Source organism: Cavia porcellus, unplaced genomic scaffold (assembly GCF_034190915.1).
Source record: "Cavia porcellus strain 051 isolate PalLab524CR breed Dunkin Hartley unplaced genomic scaffold, mCavPor4.1 scaffold_5, whole genome shotgun sequence".
In the NCBI taxonomy this organism is placed as follows: Eukaryota; Metazoa; Chordata; class Mammalia; order Rodentia; family Caviidae; genus Cavia; species Cavia porcellus.
In genome coordinates this window covers 49,647,116-49,666,897 of record NW_026947488.1, presented here as the reverse complement: position 1 = coordinate 49,666,897, position 19,782 = coordinate 49,647,116, and the positions used below count along the sequence as shown (strand labels likewise).

Genomic DNA, 19,782 nt, shown 5'->3' with positions numbered 1-19,782 from the left:
CCTTTTGCTGAAAGGCCCATTTGTACTGCTAATTTGTGATTCCACTTTTTTTTGGTATTAGGGATTGAACTCATGATTTTGCGCTTGCCAGGAAGATGCTTGTGCTACTGAGCTAAATTCCCAGCACATAAATGTTTCTTTCTTTCTTTTTTTTTTTTTTGTCTTTTTCCTTTTTATCGGTACCAGGGATCGAACTCACGACTGCCTGCTTGCAATGCAGGAGCTAATGCCGCTGAGCTAAATCCCCAGCCCCCGATGCCACCTTTCATAGTACACTAAGTTTCCGTAAGCACTTAAGCCTAGTTTTGGATTTTTACAGTGGTTGTTTCACTACTTTGTATTTTTTCTCCCCCATCTGCAAACAAGCTGTTTTTTCCCCCCAAGGATCCTTGCATGTAAGACCTAGATTTGCTCCACACAGAAAAGTGTCCCCAAAATGACAACAGACTCCCTTTTAGAAGAATATTAAAGAGAAAACACCAAATGTTTGAGCAGTCGTGTCTTGATTGTGTGGTTACGGCTGGCGTCATCTTGTTATTGATGCAATTTTCATGGAGAAAAACTTGCTCACCACCCCAAGGTTTTATTCCTCCTTCATCTTCATCTCTATGCTGGTCTGGACATCACGTCACCTTCTGGGCCATCAAGAGTGGCAGGCAGGGCCACACTGGGCAACACTCCCTTGTGCAGAAGGGAGTGTAGATCAGGGGCTGCCACCCAATGCTGTGGCCATGCCTGGTGCAGGGAGAAGGAGGTTCAAGCTCATCTGTACTCACCCCATCCCAAGAAAAACCCCACACACTATGCTGCTCTTCCCAACTAGGGCCTTCTCTCCTCTGCCATGGATGGGCTCACCAGGGACAGTCTCGCAAGTCCCAATTTATCTGGCATCAGCGAACTGATGATTGTCTGCATGGTCCAATACAGCAGCACATGTGACTATTGTGGAAATGGGGCTGGGAGACTAGGAACTGAGTCTTAAATTATATTTGCTTTTAAATCAAGAATCACATGTGGTGACAGGTTACTAGGCTACTACACTGGACAGCACAGCTTTGACCAATTCCCAACCCAGTGGAGCGGAGATGCCACACACGCAGGTGGGCTGGGAGTCTGGGCCAGGTGACAGCAGGCCCAGACTGGCAGCTGGTTCAGGATCGCATGGGAGCTCTGCAGGAAGGGCCCAGCCCACAGCAGCCCGCCCCCACCCCAGTGGCCATCACAATGGCAGTCAGGCCAGCATCACAATGCCACTGGGGGAGGCTGAGCAACAGGGACAGGTCTCTTTGTCTACAGACCTACTTCCAGGGTTTCCTAGGGAATGGAAAGGTGCCCAGCAGCTGAGTAGCTTCAAGCTGGAGACTTACAAGAAGAAGCAGAACAGGGGTAGGGCTAGGGGAGCCCTCTCAGCCCCGGCACCCAGGGCCCAGCTGCCTAGCTTCAGGGAGATAGGATTCTCTTTGAGCATCGAGCAGCTGTTCCTCTTCTTTCTGGCCATTTGGTTCTTCTACTTCTACATTTGGGGCTAATTTTGACAGGGCCTCCCTTCTGCCAGCTCAGAGGCTGGAGGGGCAACTGTAAGCAATCGCAGCTGGTGTGGCCAAACCCCCTCAAGTGAGGACAAGGAGCAGCCAAAGACTGCAGGCTGGGGGCCACTGCACCTCACTTGTACATGGTGGGAATGGAGATCTGGAGACGAAGCCACCCAAGGACCTGGCCTCACGGAGCTGCCCTACATCCTGTCCACAGAGGGCCTCTCACCAGCCTCAAGCTCTGTGCTTCACGGCCCATCACATCAAAGACACTGGAAGTTATGAGTCCCTGTGCAGTTGGAGGAGAGGCCCCTGGAGGGCAGTGGGGGTGTGACAAGGCCATGGGGCCTTGAGTCTTCTCAGTCAGTGGAGCAGACCTTCTGCGTGTTTACTGGGAAGCTGCTATGTGCCTGGCCCCAGGCTCTGGTGATAAATAAAAGGCCCTCGGGGCCAGCCAGTGGCAGAGAAACTTTATTCTCATTTTTTCTTTTTTTTTTTTAAAAGGACTGGAGAGCGCCCGCGGGTCTCGAACCACTGGACTAATCGGCCCGGGCGGTTGGGAAGCCAGACTTGAAGGAACCACTGGGCTAAAGCCAGTCCTATTCTCATTTTTTCTGGAAAAGAAAAATGGAGCCCAGTGATGCTCAGCGTGTTCATGGCAAAGGTGGTGAAAAGAGCACTTCCTTTCAGGGAATCTGTAAAATAAGAAAAAAAAAAAAAAAATGGATGCATCACCAAGGGTGTTTGGGGGCAGCTACACCATGGTCAGGGCCAGCCCTGCCCATCCAGTGGCTCCTGTGCCTGTTTCCCTCCCTCGGCCTGGGGAGCAGAAGCCCAGCACCAATGCAGATCCCCCAGCCTCCGCAGCACCTGTGCCAGAAGGGAGGCAGCTTTGTTCTCTTCCAGGGCAGGGCAGACAGGACACTGCCCAGAAAGGCTCTAGCACTCAGAGCACACTGAGGGTAGAGATGCTGGGGTTCAGGGGACAAGTGAGGTACACAGCTGCACACTGGGCTTCAAACTCTGAAGGGTCACATGAGGGCTGCATCCAGGTACACGCCAAGGAGGAGTGGAAGAAGGTGGTCACGTCTTTGCAGCCACCTTTGTGAACAAATCTTGAGACCTCTGACGAAAACCCTGCCCCTAGCCTGGGGTGGCCTGAGGGGGCAAGGGCAGGTCCACAAGGCTTGCCATTAACCTCCAGGATGAAGCAGGAGCACGACAGGCTGCTCCTCCCCGTATGCTCAGAAGGGCACGGGCCAGCGGGGTGACTTTCCTGAGTCTTCTGGTGACAAGGAGCTGCTTCATATGGTAAGCAAAGTGGCAGGAATATGTATTTTCCCTTTGGGACTCCACAAAGCCAAATTTTGAATAGAAAAAAACAAAGGCACCCAATAAACAAGTGTTTTTCCAGAAATGGGCCACATGTAGCAAGGAGTTTCCACGAGAGCGGTGTGCCTGAGCCTGGCAGAGGCAGGCTACGCAGCCCCACAGTGACGCCCACTGCAAACCCCAAGCAGGGGCCCTCACACATGGGTGGCCTGCAAACTCCAGCTTTTGTCCTTTCAGGCTATTGACAAAAACCAGCCTGTACTGCTCATGGCTGCTCTGTGACAGTCACTTGGATGCATGGATGACAGGAGAACAACACAAATGCTCTCTAAGGAGGCTGTCAATCATCACTTTATTAAGGCTGCGAGTGTTGGCCAGCTTGGGGCAGGGGCTGAGTCATGCACCCCAAGCCCCATGTGGTCCACTTCTGGGTGACCCTGAGCAGTCCACTGCACCCACACCACAGGCCCTGCTGGGGGGGGGTATAGACAACTTGGGGTGCCTTCAGCAGGAGTGCTGGACCTGGTAGGGGCTGGCAGGGGCATGGCAGGTACAGAAGGGCAGGGACATCCTCCCCAGCCCTCCCAGCCCAGCCTATGGCTTTGTTATCTTGTGGCCACCTGAACAGAAGTGCACCCCACCCCCAGTCTGTCCCTGTGCTGCACTGTGAGGTGACAAAGCCTGGAGAGAGAACAGATGGCTCTGTAATTGTCACTGGCTGGTCCTGCTCCCCACTGGCGCGGTCTCCAGCTGAGGCTGGTCACTCAGAAGTGCACCCGAAGCACGTCCTGGCTGGCAAAGGGCTGCTGGCAGGCTGTGCAGGTGGTGGGCTGGGAGCACTGCTTCTCCCCCAGGCAAGGTCGGCATAGGAGGTGGCCGCAGGGCAGCTGGTACATGGGCTCCTTTTTGAAGTAGGGAGAAAACGCTCTCTTGCAGGAGGTGCACTCAGGGCCTGGTGCACAAGCAGGCTGCCCTGGTAAACCGGAAGAACAGGCCAGGATTAGGGAGGGCACCCCTGGGTTCCTCTGTACCAGTGGCTGTACAGCCTGGCCTCTTCCTCCCTGAACAGCGGCAGTGAGCCAGGTCTGGCAAGGCGCTCCATCACCCATGACCAAACCTCGGCGCTCCCGTGACTGCTCTAGAGGAGCTGGTGCCTGAACCCTTTCTCCTGTTCTTCCTGCAAGGTACACGTCCCCTGCCAAGGCAAGAGCAAGACACAAATTCATCCTGACTAAAGGCAAGATGGGACAAGAAAAAGGACCAGAGAACGTGGCCCCATGTGCCAGGGTGAGGGAGTCAGGTGGATGGAGGCCACCCGTGGAGCCAGTCGAGGTCTGGCCGCAGCTCCTCCCGACCTCAGTCCCCTCTCCCATGCTACCCTGGCCTCCTGCACAGGCTCGCTCCACCTCTGACTCCCTTAGGCTATGACTCCCAGCACTCCACTCCACACAGCACTCTTGGCTCTTCCTCCCCCGAAGTCTTCCCCTGAGAAAGCTGCCCCTCTCAAACACAGAGGCTCTGCAAGTAGTAGGAGCTACACCTGCCTGCCCTTCCTGTGGCCACTTTTCCTAGCTACTATTGCCTGAGGGATCCTGAATACAACTCAAACCAATCTGCCTTGGAAAGTTTTCCTGATCCCAGCCCCTCCCTCCACCCATGTTTTTCCCATAATCCAGGTCACCTGTGCCTCTCTTTCTCTTGGCTCTCTCTGCACCAGCTCCTCACCACCTCTTCTTAAAGCCCACAATTTGGCTACCTTCCAGCACAGCCAAAAAGTGCTTGCCTGTCCAGTCCAGCCTCCCTCCACCCTTGGTCTTGTCCAGATGCGTCCAACAATATCAAGTCACATTTGTCTGCTGTTGGCCTGCTGTTCCCTCTGCAGAGAATGTCCTGTCTGGACACATGCCTCACATCATAGCTCCCGGAAGCCACTGTCCTTTCCCGTGCTGCTGGAGTCTCAGTCTTCCCATACTATAGGTTCCTTCCTAGCTCTGAGGCCCCTCAACAGTAAGACACAGCTCTGTGCTTCTCCGTGCATCCTCTGGGCCTCGCAAAGCCTCTCTCACAGCCTGGACTCCACCAGTGCGTGAGCAGTGCCTCTGCCGCCTGCACAAAGGGACCAGGTGTCAAGAAATATGACTCAGCATCCTGAACTAGCACAGCACTTCTCCGGGGAGCACCTGTGGGTCTCACAAGCACACAATGACTTTGCTTACCAGGGACTTCAAAGGTGGAGGGAGGGAGGGAAGGAGGGTGGAATGAGGGGGAGGAAATGGCAGGAAAGAGCCAGTGACTGACGCTCCAAGTGCCCTCCATGCACTATGAGAATCTGCTCTCTCGCATCCCTGGAGTCACCCGGGCACTGCGTTACACCACGGAAGTATATAAGGCTGGGGGTCCCATTAAAGGGTCTTGGAGGCCAAGAGCACCAGGGACATTTCAGAGACAGCAAACAAAGGTCATTAAGAAAGAAAGAAAAGCCGGGGATTTAGCTCAGCGGCCTAAGCGCCTGCCTGGAAAGCATGAGGTCGTGAGTGTGATCCTGGGTACCAAAAAAAAAGAAAGGACGAGGGGGTATGTGAGGAGTGACAGTGTGGCTTCAGGTGACACTGACAGCAGGGAGACTACCAAGACACGAGCCCCCAGAGTCAGCAGGAGGTTAGAATCCAAGTTCAGGGGCCTGCCAGGGAAGGACCCTAACAAGTCAGCTCTGTGACCCCATTCACATTTTCAGAGCACTGGGACTCCTGTGTGGGAAGCCAGGAGGCCAGGGGGGCAGCAGGGAGGAGCAGGAGCTGGCACCAGGGTGGAACCCTGGACCATGAGAAGGCAGGACTCAGCCAAGGTCCGTCCTGGAGGAAGACAAAGAGCCCTGACAATGCGCGGAATGCAGCGGAGGATACTAAAGGATGACCAGTGGTGCTGTGGACTTCTGTGTTCCAGGCCGGGCCACAGCGGAAGATGGGAGGGGAGCAGCCTAGTGGGAGCTGGTGTGAAGCACTGAGGGAGGCCAGGGTCTGAGTGCCAAGGACCGGCAGGGGCCACGAGCAGCATTTAACCGACTCCCTCTTAGGGTGACAGAAGAGGGTCCTGGGCCAGACAGAAGAAAGCTGGCAGTGGAAACTGAAGCAAGAACACTGAAGTCGCGAAGGCCACAAGAGCAAGTGACGTGGAAGGGAGGGCTGCTCAGCACATCTCAAGAAGCCGAGAGGGCAGCAGCCACGGGAGGTGGGGTCACTGCCCACACAGCGTCTTGGGAATGGTCAGGATGTGTCAGAGCAGGCAGAGTGGGGGCGGAAAGGCGGCCTGGAATCCAGATGACAACAGATGGGACTTTGGTTAGGCAGGGAGAGGCAGATGTCTGCCATAGCACCATGCTCGCAGGTGGCACCTGGTAAAAGTAGCCCAGCAATTCCTCTCACTGTCTCCCAACAGAGTCCACTACATAATGTGGGCATATTCATTTCAGGCAAAAATTGCCCCAGGGGACCCTACAGTCTTTCCTAGGACACTGATGAAAATGTGGTAAGAAGAGGTGGTGGTGATGTCCTAAATTCTGAACTTCTCACATGTACATAACGTCCCCCAGCTATCAGATGGGAGGAAACAAGTGAGATCAGGAAAATAAGTGAGAAAGAAAAGTCCTCAGAAGAGAATAATTAACACTGGATGTTACAAGAACAAGACAGCAGAGGGCAGCTAGGCCCCACGTCCACAGCATGAGTAAGGCTGACTGAGGAAGGCCTTTCCCATAGGGTCCAGGCAGCCTGCACCTCCCCAGAGAAGGCAGGCATGGCCTCTCCCCAGGCTGGGAGCTGGCGCCGAGAGGAAGCTGGTCCCCAGGGAGGTCCAGATCTCACACAGAGACGGACCACCAACGAGATAATGGCCTGGGTTACCTGAGCCAGCGTCCGGCCTCCCAGAAGCGCCGCTTCCTCTTGTGCTGAGGTGCTGGAGCGGACTCCGATTCAGTCGGGCTGTGAAGGAAGGCATAGAGCCAAGGGTGGACATCAAGGCCATTTCCAAGCTTTGTGTCAGCTTCTGCTCATGCGATACTGGTTCTGTTGAGAGAGGCACAGACCACAACATCCAGAGAGAGGAGGGGGCAAAAGAAAACCTTAGTCCTCGGAGGGATACAAAACAGCACTTCTAACTTCAGAGACATGTAAATGTACACAAAATTTCCTGTTCTCTCCCAGGATCGTGAAGACAGAACATCACCAGGGCAATTCTGCTAGTCACCCCACACCACACCTTTAAGACTGGGTGAGCTCTAGCATGCCCTTCCTGGACAAAATGTGGGGCAGAAGGCCACCTTGTGGCTCTACTGCAGAACTGCACCGCCTTCCTAAAGGCCTTCCTAGAGCTGTCAAGGAAACCAACCAACCACCAAGCAAAGGCCAGCCTGTCTGGCCACCTTCCCTCCCCAGTGGCCTTGGTGTTCCCTTTCCAGCTCCTCCCTCCCGGACTTTTACATCCTGAAGGGCTGCTGCCTGCATTCTCTGGCAGGTACATAACCTCAGGCACAGAAAACAACCTACAGAATGAGGGTGGAGGCAAGAGAAGGGAGACAGCTGCCCAAGCAAGGCCAAGGACCTGCCTGTCAGAATTTGCATGACTGCCATACATAGGAGAGTGGACTATTTCACCTACAGTTGGAAAACACAGTACCTCACACGTCAAGGCCAACACCACTAAGACCTCCATGACAACTGAGGTTTCCTTGTTTCATTCACTGCATCTCAGATGCTCCCAGAAGCTTCTGGGTCATGTTAACCAAAATATAATCTCCATACCAGGACACACAGATGTAACCATTAAGCATTTGTATAACCTTTTACAGAAAGATAGGAAATTAAAAGAATGATAAAACTGCCAGATATGGTGGCACATGCCTGTAATCCTAGCACCTGGGAGGCTGAGGCCGGAGGATCACTGTGAGTTCAAGACCAGCCTGAACTGCATGGTGAGACCTGTCTCAAAAAAAGACACACATACACACACAGATAAACTCTAAGCAGAGTAGTTTTTTCATAAGGAAAAAAAGCTGTCGAAGAGACATCCCCCAAAAGTACCAGGCTCTGACAATAACCTAGGAAGCCTACCATATATGCAAAGAGTAAATTACTTTAATTCTATTAAATTGTTTTAAAGAGTACAGAAAAGGAAAATTTCCAAGTTCTTTCCAAAGAAAAAGTCACTGAGACAAACACTGACCAAAGATGTCCTCTTCCACCAAAAGATAAATAATAAAGTAAGAAAATGTATTTTTGGCTGACATCAAAGTTAAAGGGTTAGTCAAACAGTGATGCACATTTGTAAATGCAGCTAGTTGGGAGGCTGAGGCAGGAAGATCACAAATTTGAGGCCAGCTTTGGGAACTTAGTAGGACCCTGCCTTGAAACAGAAAAATAAAAACTGTCAGAGATACAAGGATATAGCTTAGTGGATTGAGGACTGTACCTAAGTTCAGTCCTTGGTTTTGGGACGCTGTGAGGGGAAGTCAAAAGGCTATCCTTCACAATAAATAAAGGGCTCACAGAAATAACTTTTAAAAAGACCAACAACAGCCCCTAATGGTGGCACACACCTGTAATCCCAGCACTCAGGAGGCTAGGGCAGGAGGATCACCATGAGTTTGAGGCCAGCTTGGGCTACATAGTAAGTTTAGAGCCAGCCTGGATTACAAGGCAAGACCCTGTCTGAAAGCAACAAAAACAAACAAACAAACAAAAAAGACCAACAACTAATAGGTGCTCACAGAAAAGGAAACAGTTTTTATCAATGAAGAACTGCTCAAGAGGGGGCCTGGGATTTACCTCAGTGGTGTAAGCGCCTGCCTGGTGAGCACAAGGTCGTGAGTTTGATCCCTGGTACCAAAAAAAAAGCTGCTCAAGCTCACTAACTAGCTATGAACACTAAAACAATATACATTTTTCACCTATCACATGATAGTTCGAGAACACAAAGTGTTAGTGTAGCTGAGGATTCTCATACATTGCTGGTGGGACAGCTGCAAGGTCAACTCAACAGCATCTACCAGATTCACAGCATGGAGCTCTGAACCCAGAATTCCCTTCTGTGACACTTTGCTAGAGCCCTCTGCACAGATGCGACATTATATATGGACAAGTGTGATTCAGTATAGCATTATTCCTAACAGCAGAAAATTAGAAACAACCTGACTCACTGAGTGCAGTGTCACATGCCTATCAGCCTAGCCCTTGTGAGACTGAGGCAGGGTCATCAATTGAAAACCAACCTGGGCTGCACAACCAGTCCAAGGCCAACCATGGACTACATGAAAGATCCTGTATCAAATAAAATGAAATACAAACAGGGCTGGGGATGTGGCTTAGTGGTAGAGCTCCTGCCTTGCATGCATAAGGCAGTGATGGGAAGACAGTATACTAATTAAAGCCCTAGAATTTCCACTCAGGCTGCCCTCAACCAGGAAGATATTTTATATTACTTCATTTCTGTCTTCTTTCTTTACTGGAATTAAACATATCACTTGTCAGTCTTATTTGGGACACCACATGGTCTTTCACACAGGGCCTCAGGGTGCAGACATGAACACGAATGTGGGTTCAGCAGAATGAAGGACTCCAAAGCTGAGCCCAGGAAACACACAGAATGAGTGGGGGCCTGGATTACAGCTCCGCGCCAGCAAAGCCACAGTGCTGTTGAACACATGCAGCTACGGAGGTTGCCACGTAAGCCAGGCTGCTCTCATAGACGGCAGCATTGTGAGTCCCAGAAATCCCTGGCAATGCCCTGGGAATAGGCGGGGAGCCAGGAGGCTTCAGTCTCACACTGAAGAACACTGTGACACAACCACACGTTTACCTTTAGTGTGCAGTACCCTTAGTGTGGCTTTTCACTCCAAAAAGGAGGGCCTGTGCCCTACTTCCCTGCTATTTCTGGTGTTTGTGGCACCTCGTGATGTGTGGCAGGGAAGGCCTGACACACTTCCATCAGTATTCATCTGCGAAGTTTGAAATAACACTCCAGAGGAGCCCCTGATAGAGGGAACACAAACTGCCACAAAGGCCTGGGTGTGTGGCGCAGGTCTATGATCCCAGCACTTGGGAGGCTGAGGCAGGGTATTCCAAATTTAGGGTCAGCTTGGGTAATTCAGCAAGTTCAAAGCCAACCTGGACTACATAATGAGACCCTGTCTCATACCTGCTCCCCCCCAGAAAAGGAGGGAAAGCCAAGCATGGTGGCACGTGCCTATAATCCCACACTCAGGAGGTTAAGGCAGGAGAACCACCACAAGTTCAAAGCCAGCCTGGGTTATACAGTGAGTCAAGGTCAGTTTGAACTACACAGCCAGATGCTGTCTCAAAAAAAAAAAAAGAAAAAGAAAAAAAAAAAAAGGATGAGAAGGTAGCAGTATGGGTGCAGCAGGAGGGATGTATGCTGGCAAAACATAGAGCTGAGGACAGCTGTGCCACGTGTCAGCAAGAAGGGCGGGGTGACAATGGGCCATGAACACAGGATGCTGTGTTACCTGTGGAACAGTCCATGTGAGTCAGGCCAAGCTCGCCGGTGGCCTTCATTTTCTTGCTCGAGTGCTCTGAGGTAGTGGAACAGACCAGAGGGTTTGAGGTCGGGAAGCAGGAAGTGTTCACACCCAGGCTACTGTCTGGGGCCCGGTCCCCCTGCTCCGGCTTCCTTTTCCGGGAAGGCAGGGCTATGGAAGAAGGGGTCACTGCCGATGCAGCCTGTGCTCTCCCGAGCAGATAGCAGCCAGGGATGGAGTGCTGGAGCAGGAAGTGGTCTATGCGGGCCTTCAGGGTGGGGTGCGGCAGGGGCTGGGAGTGTGGGGTGAAGGCTATGCCTGTGAACGGGTCACTGGGCACTCGGCCCCACGCAGCCTCACTGCGATTACACTTCTCTAGGGTGCTCTGGTCGATGACCTTGCCTGAGGGCAGCAGCATGGGGCAGGGCATGATCTCCAGGGTGATGGGATCTAGGAACTCCTCTGGCACATCCCGAATCACCTCAGCCATCTCTCGAAGGCTGCAGGGGGCCTGCTGGCCCTCAGGGTCACAGTCACTCTCCATGGGCAAGGCTGGGGTCTGCAGGGCCAACTCCTGAGGAGCACTCTCTGAGGCTACCAGCAAGACACTGTCTATCAGCTCCTGAGAGCAGGTCTTGGCAGGCTGTCCCCACACCTCCAAGCGTTTGATACAAGGGACACCACTTCCTGTCACATGGGTGATACAGATCCTGAGGTGGGCCACGTGGCAAAGGGAAAGAGCCCCTTTATTCCAGAGCTCCTGGGCCACAATTGCAGGGGAAGGGGCTGTGACTTCCAAAGGGCTAAAAGGTGGCCTGGCCTTGAAGCCACGGTGGCTAAACACCACTTGGCTCTGGTTCTTCAGCAGTACTTTGCCTACCAAGGTGAATGCCTCCTTGTCGGGCATAGAAGGCTCCGAGGTGCCCAGGGGCTGGCATTCAGGTGAACTCCAAGAGGATCTGCCAGATAAGGCAGATGTGTACATCTCCAGGCCGATGACATTCTGGCCACTCCCAGCTGTGAGGTCTACATGAATCCTACAGATTTCCACATTGAAGGGAAAGGAAACTGTCACATATACTGGCGGCTTAATGAAATACTCTGTCCTAAAACCATGGCTTCTCTTTGTGAGGTCTTCAGAGATGAGATTTTCTACTTCATAACCATCAGCTGATATCTAGATTTAATGATAAATATAAGACACAGATCCAAATGAAGACAAATGGTTTCCAAGAACTTGTCATTTTTAACAAAACTCTTTATAAATAATGTCTTAAATTCTTCATTTAAAAAGTTCCTCTACTAAGCTGAATTGTCCTTAAGTGTTTTGGAGGTACCTAAGATCAGGTTAAAGGCAACTGTGTTCCCAAATATGGACCAATCTTTAAAAATTAAAAACAGTGGCACTCATAGAGGCTGAGTCAGGAGGATCACTGCAAGTTCAAGGTCAGCATGGGCTCCACAGTGAGTTCAAGGCCAGCCTGAACTACATATCAAGACCCTGCCTCAAAAAAAGAAAAAACAAAACAAGAGCAATAAAAATCTCCCTAACCCAACCAAAAGATCCTTTGTAATGTCTCTCTGCAGATGGAGCACATATACTAGTGATATTTTATTTCAGAGGATATAATCATGCACACTACGGAGGAAACAAAAATGCTCACTGAAGTTCTCAATTTTATGAATAGATGAAGAAAATGCGGTAAATATATACAATGGATCATTACTCAGCCATAAAGGACCAATCTGAATCATTTTTAGAAAAATAGATGCTCCTTGAGACCATAATACTAAGTGAAATAAATCAGACACAGAAGGTTAAGTATCACATGGTTTCTCTTATATAAGAAACTCAAAATATATATACATGGCAAAATAAAAGACAGATGAAGCTGGGTGTGGTGGTGCATGCCTGTAATCCTAGCACTCTGGAGGCTGAGGCAGGAAGATTGCTGAGTTCAAGGCCAGCCTGAACTGCACAGTGAAACCCTATCTCAAAAAGGGAAAAAAAAAAAAGACATGCTAGGAAACAGGAAGATAGACTTTCTGGAGATGGAAAAGGGATCTGGAGATGGGGGAGACATGAAGACAAGGAGAGGGAGAAGAAGTAAAAATGATTAAGATGTGGTACATATACATACTCAATTTTTTTTTTTTGGGGGGGGGTACCAGGGATTGAACTCATGACCTTGCGCTTGGCCAGCCAGCCATTGAGCTAAATCCCTGGCCCAACATACTAATTTTCTAAGAAGAATGTAATTAATATATATTGCAACATATATATATGAAACAAATAATCTCAATTTTGTACTTGGACCCTACCATTTATGATACTCTCCTTAGGAAGGCAGAATTTATAAGGAGAGTTTCTTATAAATCTATGAATGATGATACCTGGCTTAAAAAAAAATGTAGGGGGCTACAGATTTAGCTCAGTGGCATAAGCATCTGTTTGGCAAGTATGAGGTTGTGAGTTCGATACCCAGTACCAAAAAAAAAAAAGGTATATACAGGAATGAGGACCACAAAAGAATATGGGAAGCTGAGCAAGGAGGTACACACTAAGAGGCTGAGGCAGGAGGATCTCCATGAGTTTGAGGCCGCTTTGGCTACACAGTGAGCTCAAGGCCACCCTGGACTATACACAAGAGCCTGTCTCAAAAAGCAAAAACAAACAAACAAACAAACAAAACCCCACATATAGAAAACTTAGGACAGTGAATAGGCTATAAGGTGTGACTTGTAACTTCTTCCCTTTCTAATATTTCCAATATTTATTATAATGGAAATTTTAAGTATCTTTGTCTGAAGGGGTTAATATAACAATCTTTTCAAAATATGCTCTTTGCAAAACCACCAAATTAGGGCAGGGCTTCCCTCCCCTCTTAGTATTTTCATGTACTCTACTCCATGCTATGGATAAATAACATTTTATGTACAAAAAACGTGGCAACTTAGTTCAAATAATAAACAGCAAGGAATTCAAACAACAAATACAAGCCATTACTTCTCGTATTAGAAACTTACAAAAGCTGGCCATGATAAAACTCAATTCTAAACTTTCAGGAGCTGATTTCTAAATGCATGTATAATCCCAGTAACTCAGGAGGCTAAGCCAGTAGGATTGAAAACTCAAGGTCAGCACTTGGGAGGCTGAAGCAGGAGGATTACTATGAGTTCAAGGTCAACACAGACTGCATGGAGAGACCCTATCTCAAAAAGAAGAAGTTCAAAGCCACAGTGGACAATTTAGCAAGACCCTATCTCAAAAATAAAAAGGGGTGGTATGTACATCAGTGATAGGATACTCAAGGTCCAATCACACTTAAAAAGTACCTTCCCCCACACACACACTCAAAAACTGGGAGAGGGGAATATTTCTACCTTTCCTACCACTTTGGGTGGAAATAAAAATGATCATCAAGAGGGAAGAGCACAAAGAAGATGGCTGCACAAAAGTTCATCCCATGATGGTGCTGTGATTCTGGGGGGACCTGCCCCAGACCTACCTACAAATACCAGCTGATAGACTTAGTAAACCTAAAGAAAGTCCAAGAACAAACACAAAATACATATGGCACAGTTACATGTATATATCTGTTTTGTTTACCTTGTTGCAGTGAATTCTTGGTCTGAATTGTGGGAGGCAAAGATTTATTACCATCTTTGTGGCTCATGGGATAGCTTAAAAACATCAGAAAAAATCTTAAAAAGCAAACAGACAGTATTAGACAGGTTAAAACTCAATTCTAAACTTTCAGGAGCTGATTCCTAAGAGAAAAGAACCAAACACAATAACAACAAAAATGTGAAAACACACATATATCCTTACAGTCTATATCCTCCTTGTATCTTAAACGTGATGCTGAGAAAAAATAGTCACTGAAAAACCATCAGTGTCCAGCAAGGCTCCATAGCAAGGCCATAGGCTGGCAAACTCCGCCAGTTCTCCAGCTGGCAGCTGTGCCAGAGACCTTGTGGAGGTGCGTGCACCTGTCAGCTCTGCAGGGGGCTCCCCACAGGACAGTGACAACACACACAGCTGTGCTCAGAAACAGAACAGAGGGTTTGGAATGAAAGGGTCACCCAAAATAATGGCAGTGGTGCAGAGCATCTTTGTCATTTAACACTGGTCAATGCAATTGTATTTTTTTTTATTAAAATATAATTAGGAGAGTCCAAAACATCACTATTGAGAGGTTTTTGGGGGGTTTTATTGAATTCTACTGAATCTACAAAACAATTTAGGGAATTATTATGCTACCTTTATGAAATTCATAGCCGGGCGTGGTGACACACGGCTGCAATTCAGGAGGCTGAGGCAGGAGGATTGTGTTCGAGACCAACCTGGGCTACAAAGTAAGCTCAAGGCCAGCCTGAACTGCATAGAGAGACCCTGTCTCAAAAAGACAAAAAAAAAAAAAAAAGTTCATGAGCACATTTCTATTCATTTATTCAGATTATATCAAATTCCTTCTTGATAAATTAACAAATATCTGAAATAACAATCATAAATGACAGCTGAGGTATGCTGAGTGCTACGCATCGGGCCTTAAATTAAATGTCTAATGTATATCATTCATTTCATTAACCCTTACAACAACCCCAAACAGGCACTAATATTCTTACGTAGCAGGTGAAAAAACTGAGACTCAAAGAGACATTAGTATGGGACTCAAGACTTGAAGCTTCCTCTGCTTCCTGCTTACACAGACACCATTTACTTTGAAGGACTTATCAGAAAGTTATACAGCTTAAAATTTATTCTACAAATACCTTACAACTTTGTCCTGTTACTTAGATTGAAGTTTGACATCATTCACTTAAAAAAATTATTCTTTCAGATTTAAAATTAACATGGCTATCTATAATCTAGGATGTAGAAATGTGGCAACCTTGACTGTCCTTTCCAACAGGGACTAGTCAGGCCTCCAACTGTTTTCTAAGGAAATTCTTAATGGGTCCTACCCACTTCCTCTTCCCACCTGTGTACAGCTAAGCAGGCGAGCTAGTGAAGCGCCTCACCTCCTCAGGGGTAGGCAACTCTATTAACCAACCACTAATTCCTATGGGCCTCTACCTAGCACACACTACCTGCTCTCCACTGCACTTACCAAAGTGTGATTTCAGGGAATAATCGCAGAGGCTGTTCTGGTCATCCATGGTAAGGTTTCTTCAGGGCCAGCCTAGTGGCACCCCTTGCCTCCTGTCTGGCATCCCTGTTGGCTACTGCAGGTCATGTTCCACACTAACACCTGACAGGGTTCTTGGCACTTTGGATCCTCGGCTGTAGCAAAAACAAAATGTAAACATTAATAAAAAACTCAGGGATATGGGTGTAGCTAAGCAGGAGAGTACTTGCCTAACAGACCTCAGGAGCTGACTTTGAGTCTCGGCATTGTGAATAAATAATTGAAAAAAAAATTCAGTGGCCAATCTGGGAAGGTTGTGTATACCTTTATCCAAGCACAGGAGACAGGAGCAGAAGGACCACCACGAGTCTAAGGCCAGGCTAGACTACATGGTGAAGTCAAGATCACTCTGAACTACATAGGTAAGACCCTGTCTCAAAACACACACACACAAAATAATTCAGTGGCCAATCTGCAAAGACTCAAGACACCAGGGTGGGAGGACACATCAACTGAGAATCGTAAATGAGATTTCTAAAATACATCCCTCCTTGCACTAAGCCTCAGAGCGGGATAGTGACCATCTTCGTGTCCCAGCCACCACCATCACCACACTCTTGCTTTGCCCACTACACATGCTCTCTGCCCAGCATTCTCTGGCACTGTGCCTAAGACACAGCTCTGGAAGGTTGGATGCTCTTTTGTTAGGTCAAATGATCATTTTCTTTTAAGATTCATGAGAAAAGTCAGTGTGGTGCACACTTGACTGAGGCAATACAATTGTTGCAAGTTCAAAACCAGCTTGGGGCTGGGGATCTTTAGCTTAGTGGTGTAAGCGCCTGCCTGGCAAGAGCAACGTCGTGAGTTTGATCCCAGCACCAAAAACAAAACAAAACAAAATCAGCTTGGGCTACAAAGTGAGATCAAGGTAGCCTGAACTATACAGTGAGATCATGTCTTAAAAACACACACACAAAAAGATTCATGAGAAAATCTCTTCATTTTCCATACTAGAATAACTGCTTCTCCCAAGCAACTCAAAATTTTATTGATTATATCACTTCTTTACTTAGGCTGCTACAAAGCTTGAATAAACCCTGTGGCCAATCCCTTAAATTTCTCTTTGCCTAAAATCTTTATTTATTTTTATATCATAGAGTATATTATTTACCTCAAAATCACTTTGGAAGAGGATAGGATATAAATTAATAATAAGCCACCAAACACAAGGTGTGACTTTGATCTCCGGTACCAAAAAATAATAAGCTGGGCTGGGATATATAGCTCAGCAGCATAAGCGTCTGCCTGGTAAGCACAAAGTCCTGAGTTCAATTCCTAGTACCAAAATAATAATAATAATAATAATAATAATAATAATAATAATAAACACTCTGCCAGTTGTAGCGCATACCTGTAATTCCAGCACTCAGGGGCTGAAGAAGGAAGATTGCTGTGAGTTTAAGGCCAGCCCAGGCTACGTCATAAGTTGAAGGCCAGCCTGAACTACATAGCAAGACCCTGTCTCCAAAAAAACAAAAACGAAAAACTCTTTTGGGTGGACATGTGGGTAGTCAGCAACCTTTACTATTATAATATTAACATGTATAGTATATTTGTCTTTTTATTTTTTATTTTATTTTATTTATTTATTTATTTATTTTTTGTGGTACTGGAGATCAAACTCATGACCTCGCACTTGCCAGGCAGGCACTTATGCCACTGAGCTAAATCCCTGGTCCAGATTTGTCTTTTTAAAAGAGATACCTTCTTATTAAAATTGCTACTACTGAGGTAGAATACTCTTTCTTCACTAAATTTTGAACCAATTATCTCCATGTATAGGAAGGCTTTTCATTTTCATGTATTACATGTTCTGCTGTCTTACTGAACTCTTACTGACTATGTGCATGTGTGTGTGGTGCCGGGGATTGAATCTAGTGTCTTGAAAACGCGAGGCAAGCCCTTTACCACTGAGCCACATCCCCAGCCCCTGAACTACTAATGTTAACAGATATTCAGTTGATCTTCCTGCGTTTTTCACAATCCCATCATCTCAAAAATAATGACAGTTCCTTTCTCAAAATAGAAACTATAATGGTTGACTGTGTCAATTTGAGAAATTTAATTAAGACAAGCTTAACTGAATCAGCTCAGCAATTCTATGCTATAGGGTACAGAAAACCCATTCCAGGCGGCTATTGTCTGTATGTTTTGTATAAAGGGATCTGCTTCTATCTTTCGGAGGAGGCTCTAGCCAGCCTTCAGCTTGGGAGTCATCGTTTGGTTTCCAGTGCAGACTCCTAAGCTTCCATCACAGACTCTTCAGCCTTCGAGCTCAGACTCTTCGGCTTCCAGCATGGATCCGTCAGTCCTGCAGTACAGACTCTTCAGACTTCTGACACAGACCCCTCAGCCTCATGACACCAACTGACATGGGACATTGCAGTGAACTCTGGACCTCCAGAAGAATCGTTTGGTCTCCAGCATACAGACACCCTCTGCACTCTCCCTCATCCGACTTGTAATGTCATATATACTTGTATAGCTTGTGTTGTATCTGTTGCTCTAGCAAAATACTGACTAATACAATAACTCATTTCTAATCTTTCATTTTACTGCATTAACTAGGACTTCTAGAATAAGAGTTGCTATCCTTATTTGCCATCAAATAAAACCCATCCGGGAAATAAAGTGATGTTTTAAAACTAGAAAAATATCACACGTATGTCAAATGACACAAATAAAACTCTGATTCCCAGTACTGAAAAAAAAAAAAGGAAAAAGGAAAGAAAACTTGATATATAGGGAAAAAATCTATTCATAGTGTATCCTTGATTTTCAAAACGTATGAGAATTTGAATGCTTTATTAACATAGAATGAATATTTTAATCTAACAATCAGCATTATGTTCAAAGAGATATGTTCACAGAGAAAAACAAAGTGGTCAGGTAGTGACACTACTGTACATTATACTGTAATGGTACATACATGGCATACATTTGGCAAAACCCACAGAATTACACAACACAAAGAATGAATCTTTACCATGTAAACTATGGACAGCAGTTAATAATAATGTAACCATATTATACTATATTAGCTATCCAATTTTAACAAATGTACTACATCAATGCAAAATATTAGTAACAGGAAACTGTATGGGGGCATTAATTGCTCAGTTTTTCTACAAACCAAAAACTGCCCTTAAAAATAAGGCCTAAGGGTGTGGGGATTTAGCTCAGTGTCCTAAGCGCCTGCCTGGCAAGTGCAAGGTCATGAGTTCAATCCCAGGTACAAAAAAAAAAAAAAAAAAGGCCTAAGCAGGACATGGTGGTAATCACAGCACTCTAGGAGGCTAAGGCAGGAGGATCACAATTGTGAGCCCAGCCTGACCAACTTATTGAGTGAGTTCCACTTCAAAATAAAATATAAAAAAGACCTGGAGAGGTAGCTCAGTGTGAACATTCCAAATTCAACTTCCAGTAAAGGGTCGGGGGTGATTGGGGTAAAGCGACTAAAAACAAATCAAAAGATTCAGCTGAAATATCCAAAACGGCAAGTGACTATGCCATTATAGGACAAGAATGGCAGAACCATGTTTTAAAAATCTTACAAATAATATCTATTTCTTTGGGATAAGATGATGCTTAAATAGTAGGAACCTATAGGATCTGGTTGTTGTCCAGATCTTTAATTGGTAAGATCTTAATTATCTCTCTGGTTCCAACAGCCTCATGTTTCAAGGTTAAGGGTCTTCTGACTTAATGCTTAATCCAGGGGATGGGGCCCTCAGCATACCAAAAGGTAAAAAGTTTAGCCTAGCAGGACTACCCTCAGAGCTATGCTATACTATGTTGCACAGGCTGGTCTTGAACTCACTGACTCAAGTGATCTTCACAAGTAGCTGGAACTACAGGTGTACCACAATACCCTGTTTGAATATCACTTAACTAGAGGTAAGAAAAGGAGACAGGAAGATCCTAAATGACATGCCAAAGGGCTTAGATTATTTTCCCTGGTGGACTAAAGTGCAAGTGGTTCTTGAACTGTAAATCAACACCTGAGATTTCCAATTACTGAGCCATAACCACTAATCTCTTTAAGTAGAATACAAAGGAAATGTCAGAACACAGTATACATACATAAGTGTGCATTGTTTTACAAAACTTTATTATATAAATACACATTCATTCATTAACATTTTGATGTAAGAGGCATTTCTTACTAAGGGTTGTAGCAAAAAAAAAATTTTTTTTT

The 19,782-nt window shown here is 46.8% G+C and overlaps 1 protein-coding gene across 6 annotated transcripts in view; it reads right to left on the bottom strand.

Annotated features, from left to right (window-relative positions):
- Positions 1-3,199: 3,199 nt before the first annotated feature.
- Positions 3,200-19,782, bottom strand: part of Ubox5 (U-box domain containing 5) — a 37,394-nt gene continuing 20,811 nt past the window's right edge. The window contains exons 2-7 of one of the 6 annotated variants that reach the window (XM_063248778.1): positions 15,507-15,679; positions 14,657-14,792; positions 14,003-14,076; positions 10,381-11,569; positions 6,764-6,925; positions 3,200-3,837 (exon numbers count right to left, since the gene is read on the bottom strand). In XM_063248778.1, the coding sequence (XP_063104848.1) occupies positions 3,629-3,837; positions 6,764-6,925; positions 10,381-11,569; positions 14,003-14,056 (1,614 nt within the window). In that variant the 5' untranslated portion in view covers positions 14,057-14,076; positions 14,657-14,792; positions 15,507-15,679 and the 3' untranslated portion in view covers positions 3,200-3,628. Of the gene's footprint in view, positions 3,838-6,763; positions 6,926-10,380; positions 11,570-14,002; positions 14,098-14,656; positions 14,793-15,506; positions 15,680-19,782 lie in introns of those variants that run through there. The other 5 variants (XM_013159854.3, XM_013159857.3, XM_003476620.5 and 2 more) reach the window with 5 other exon arrangements.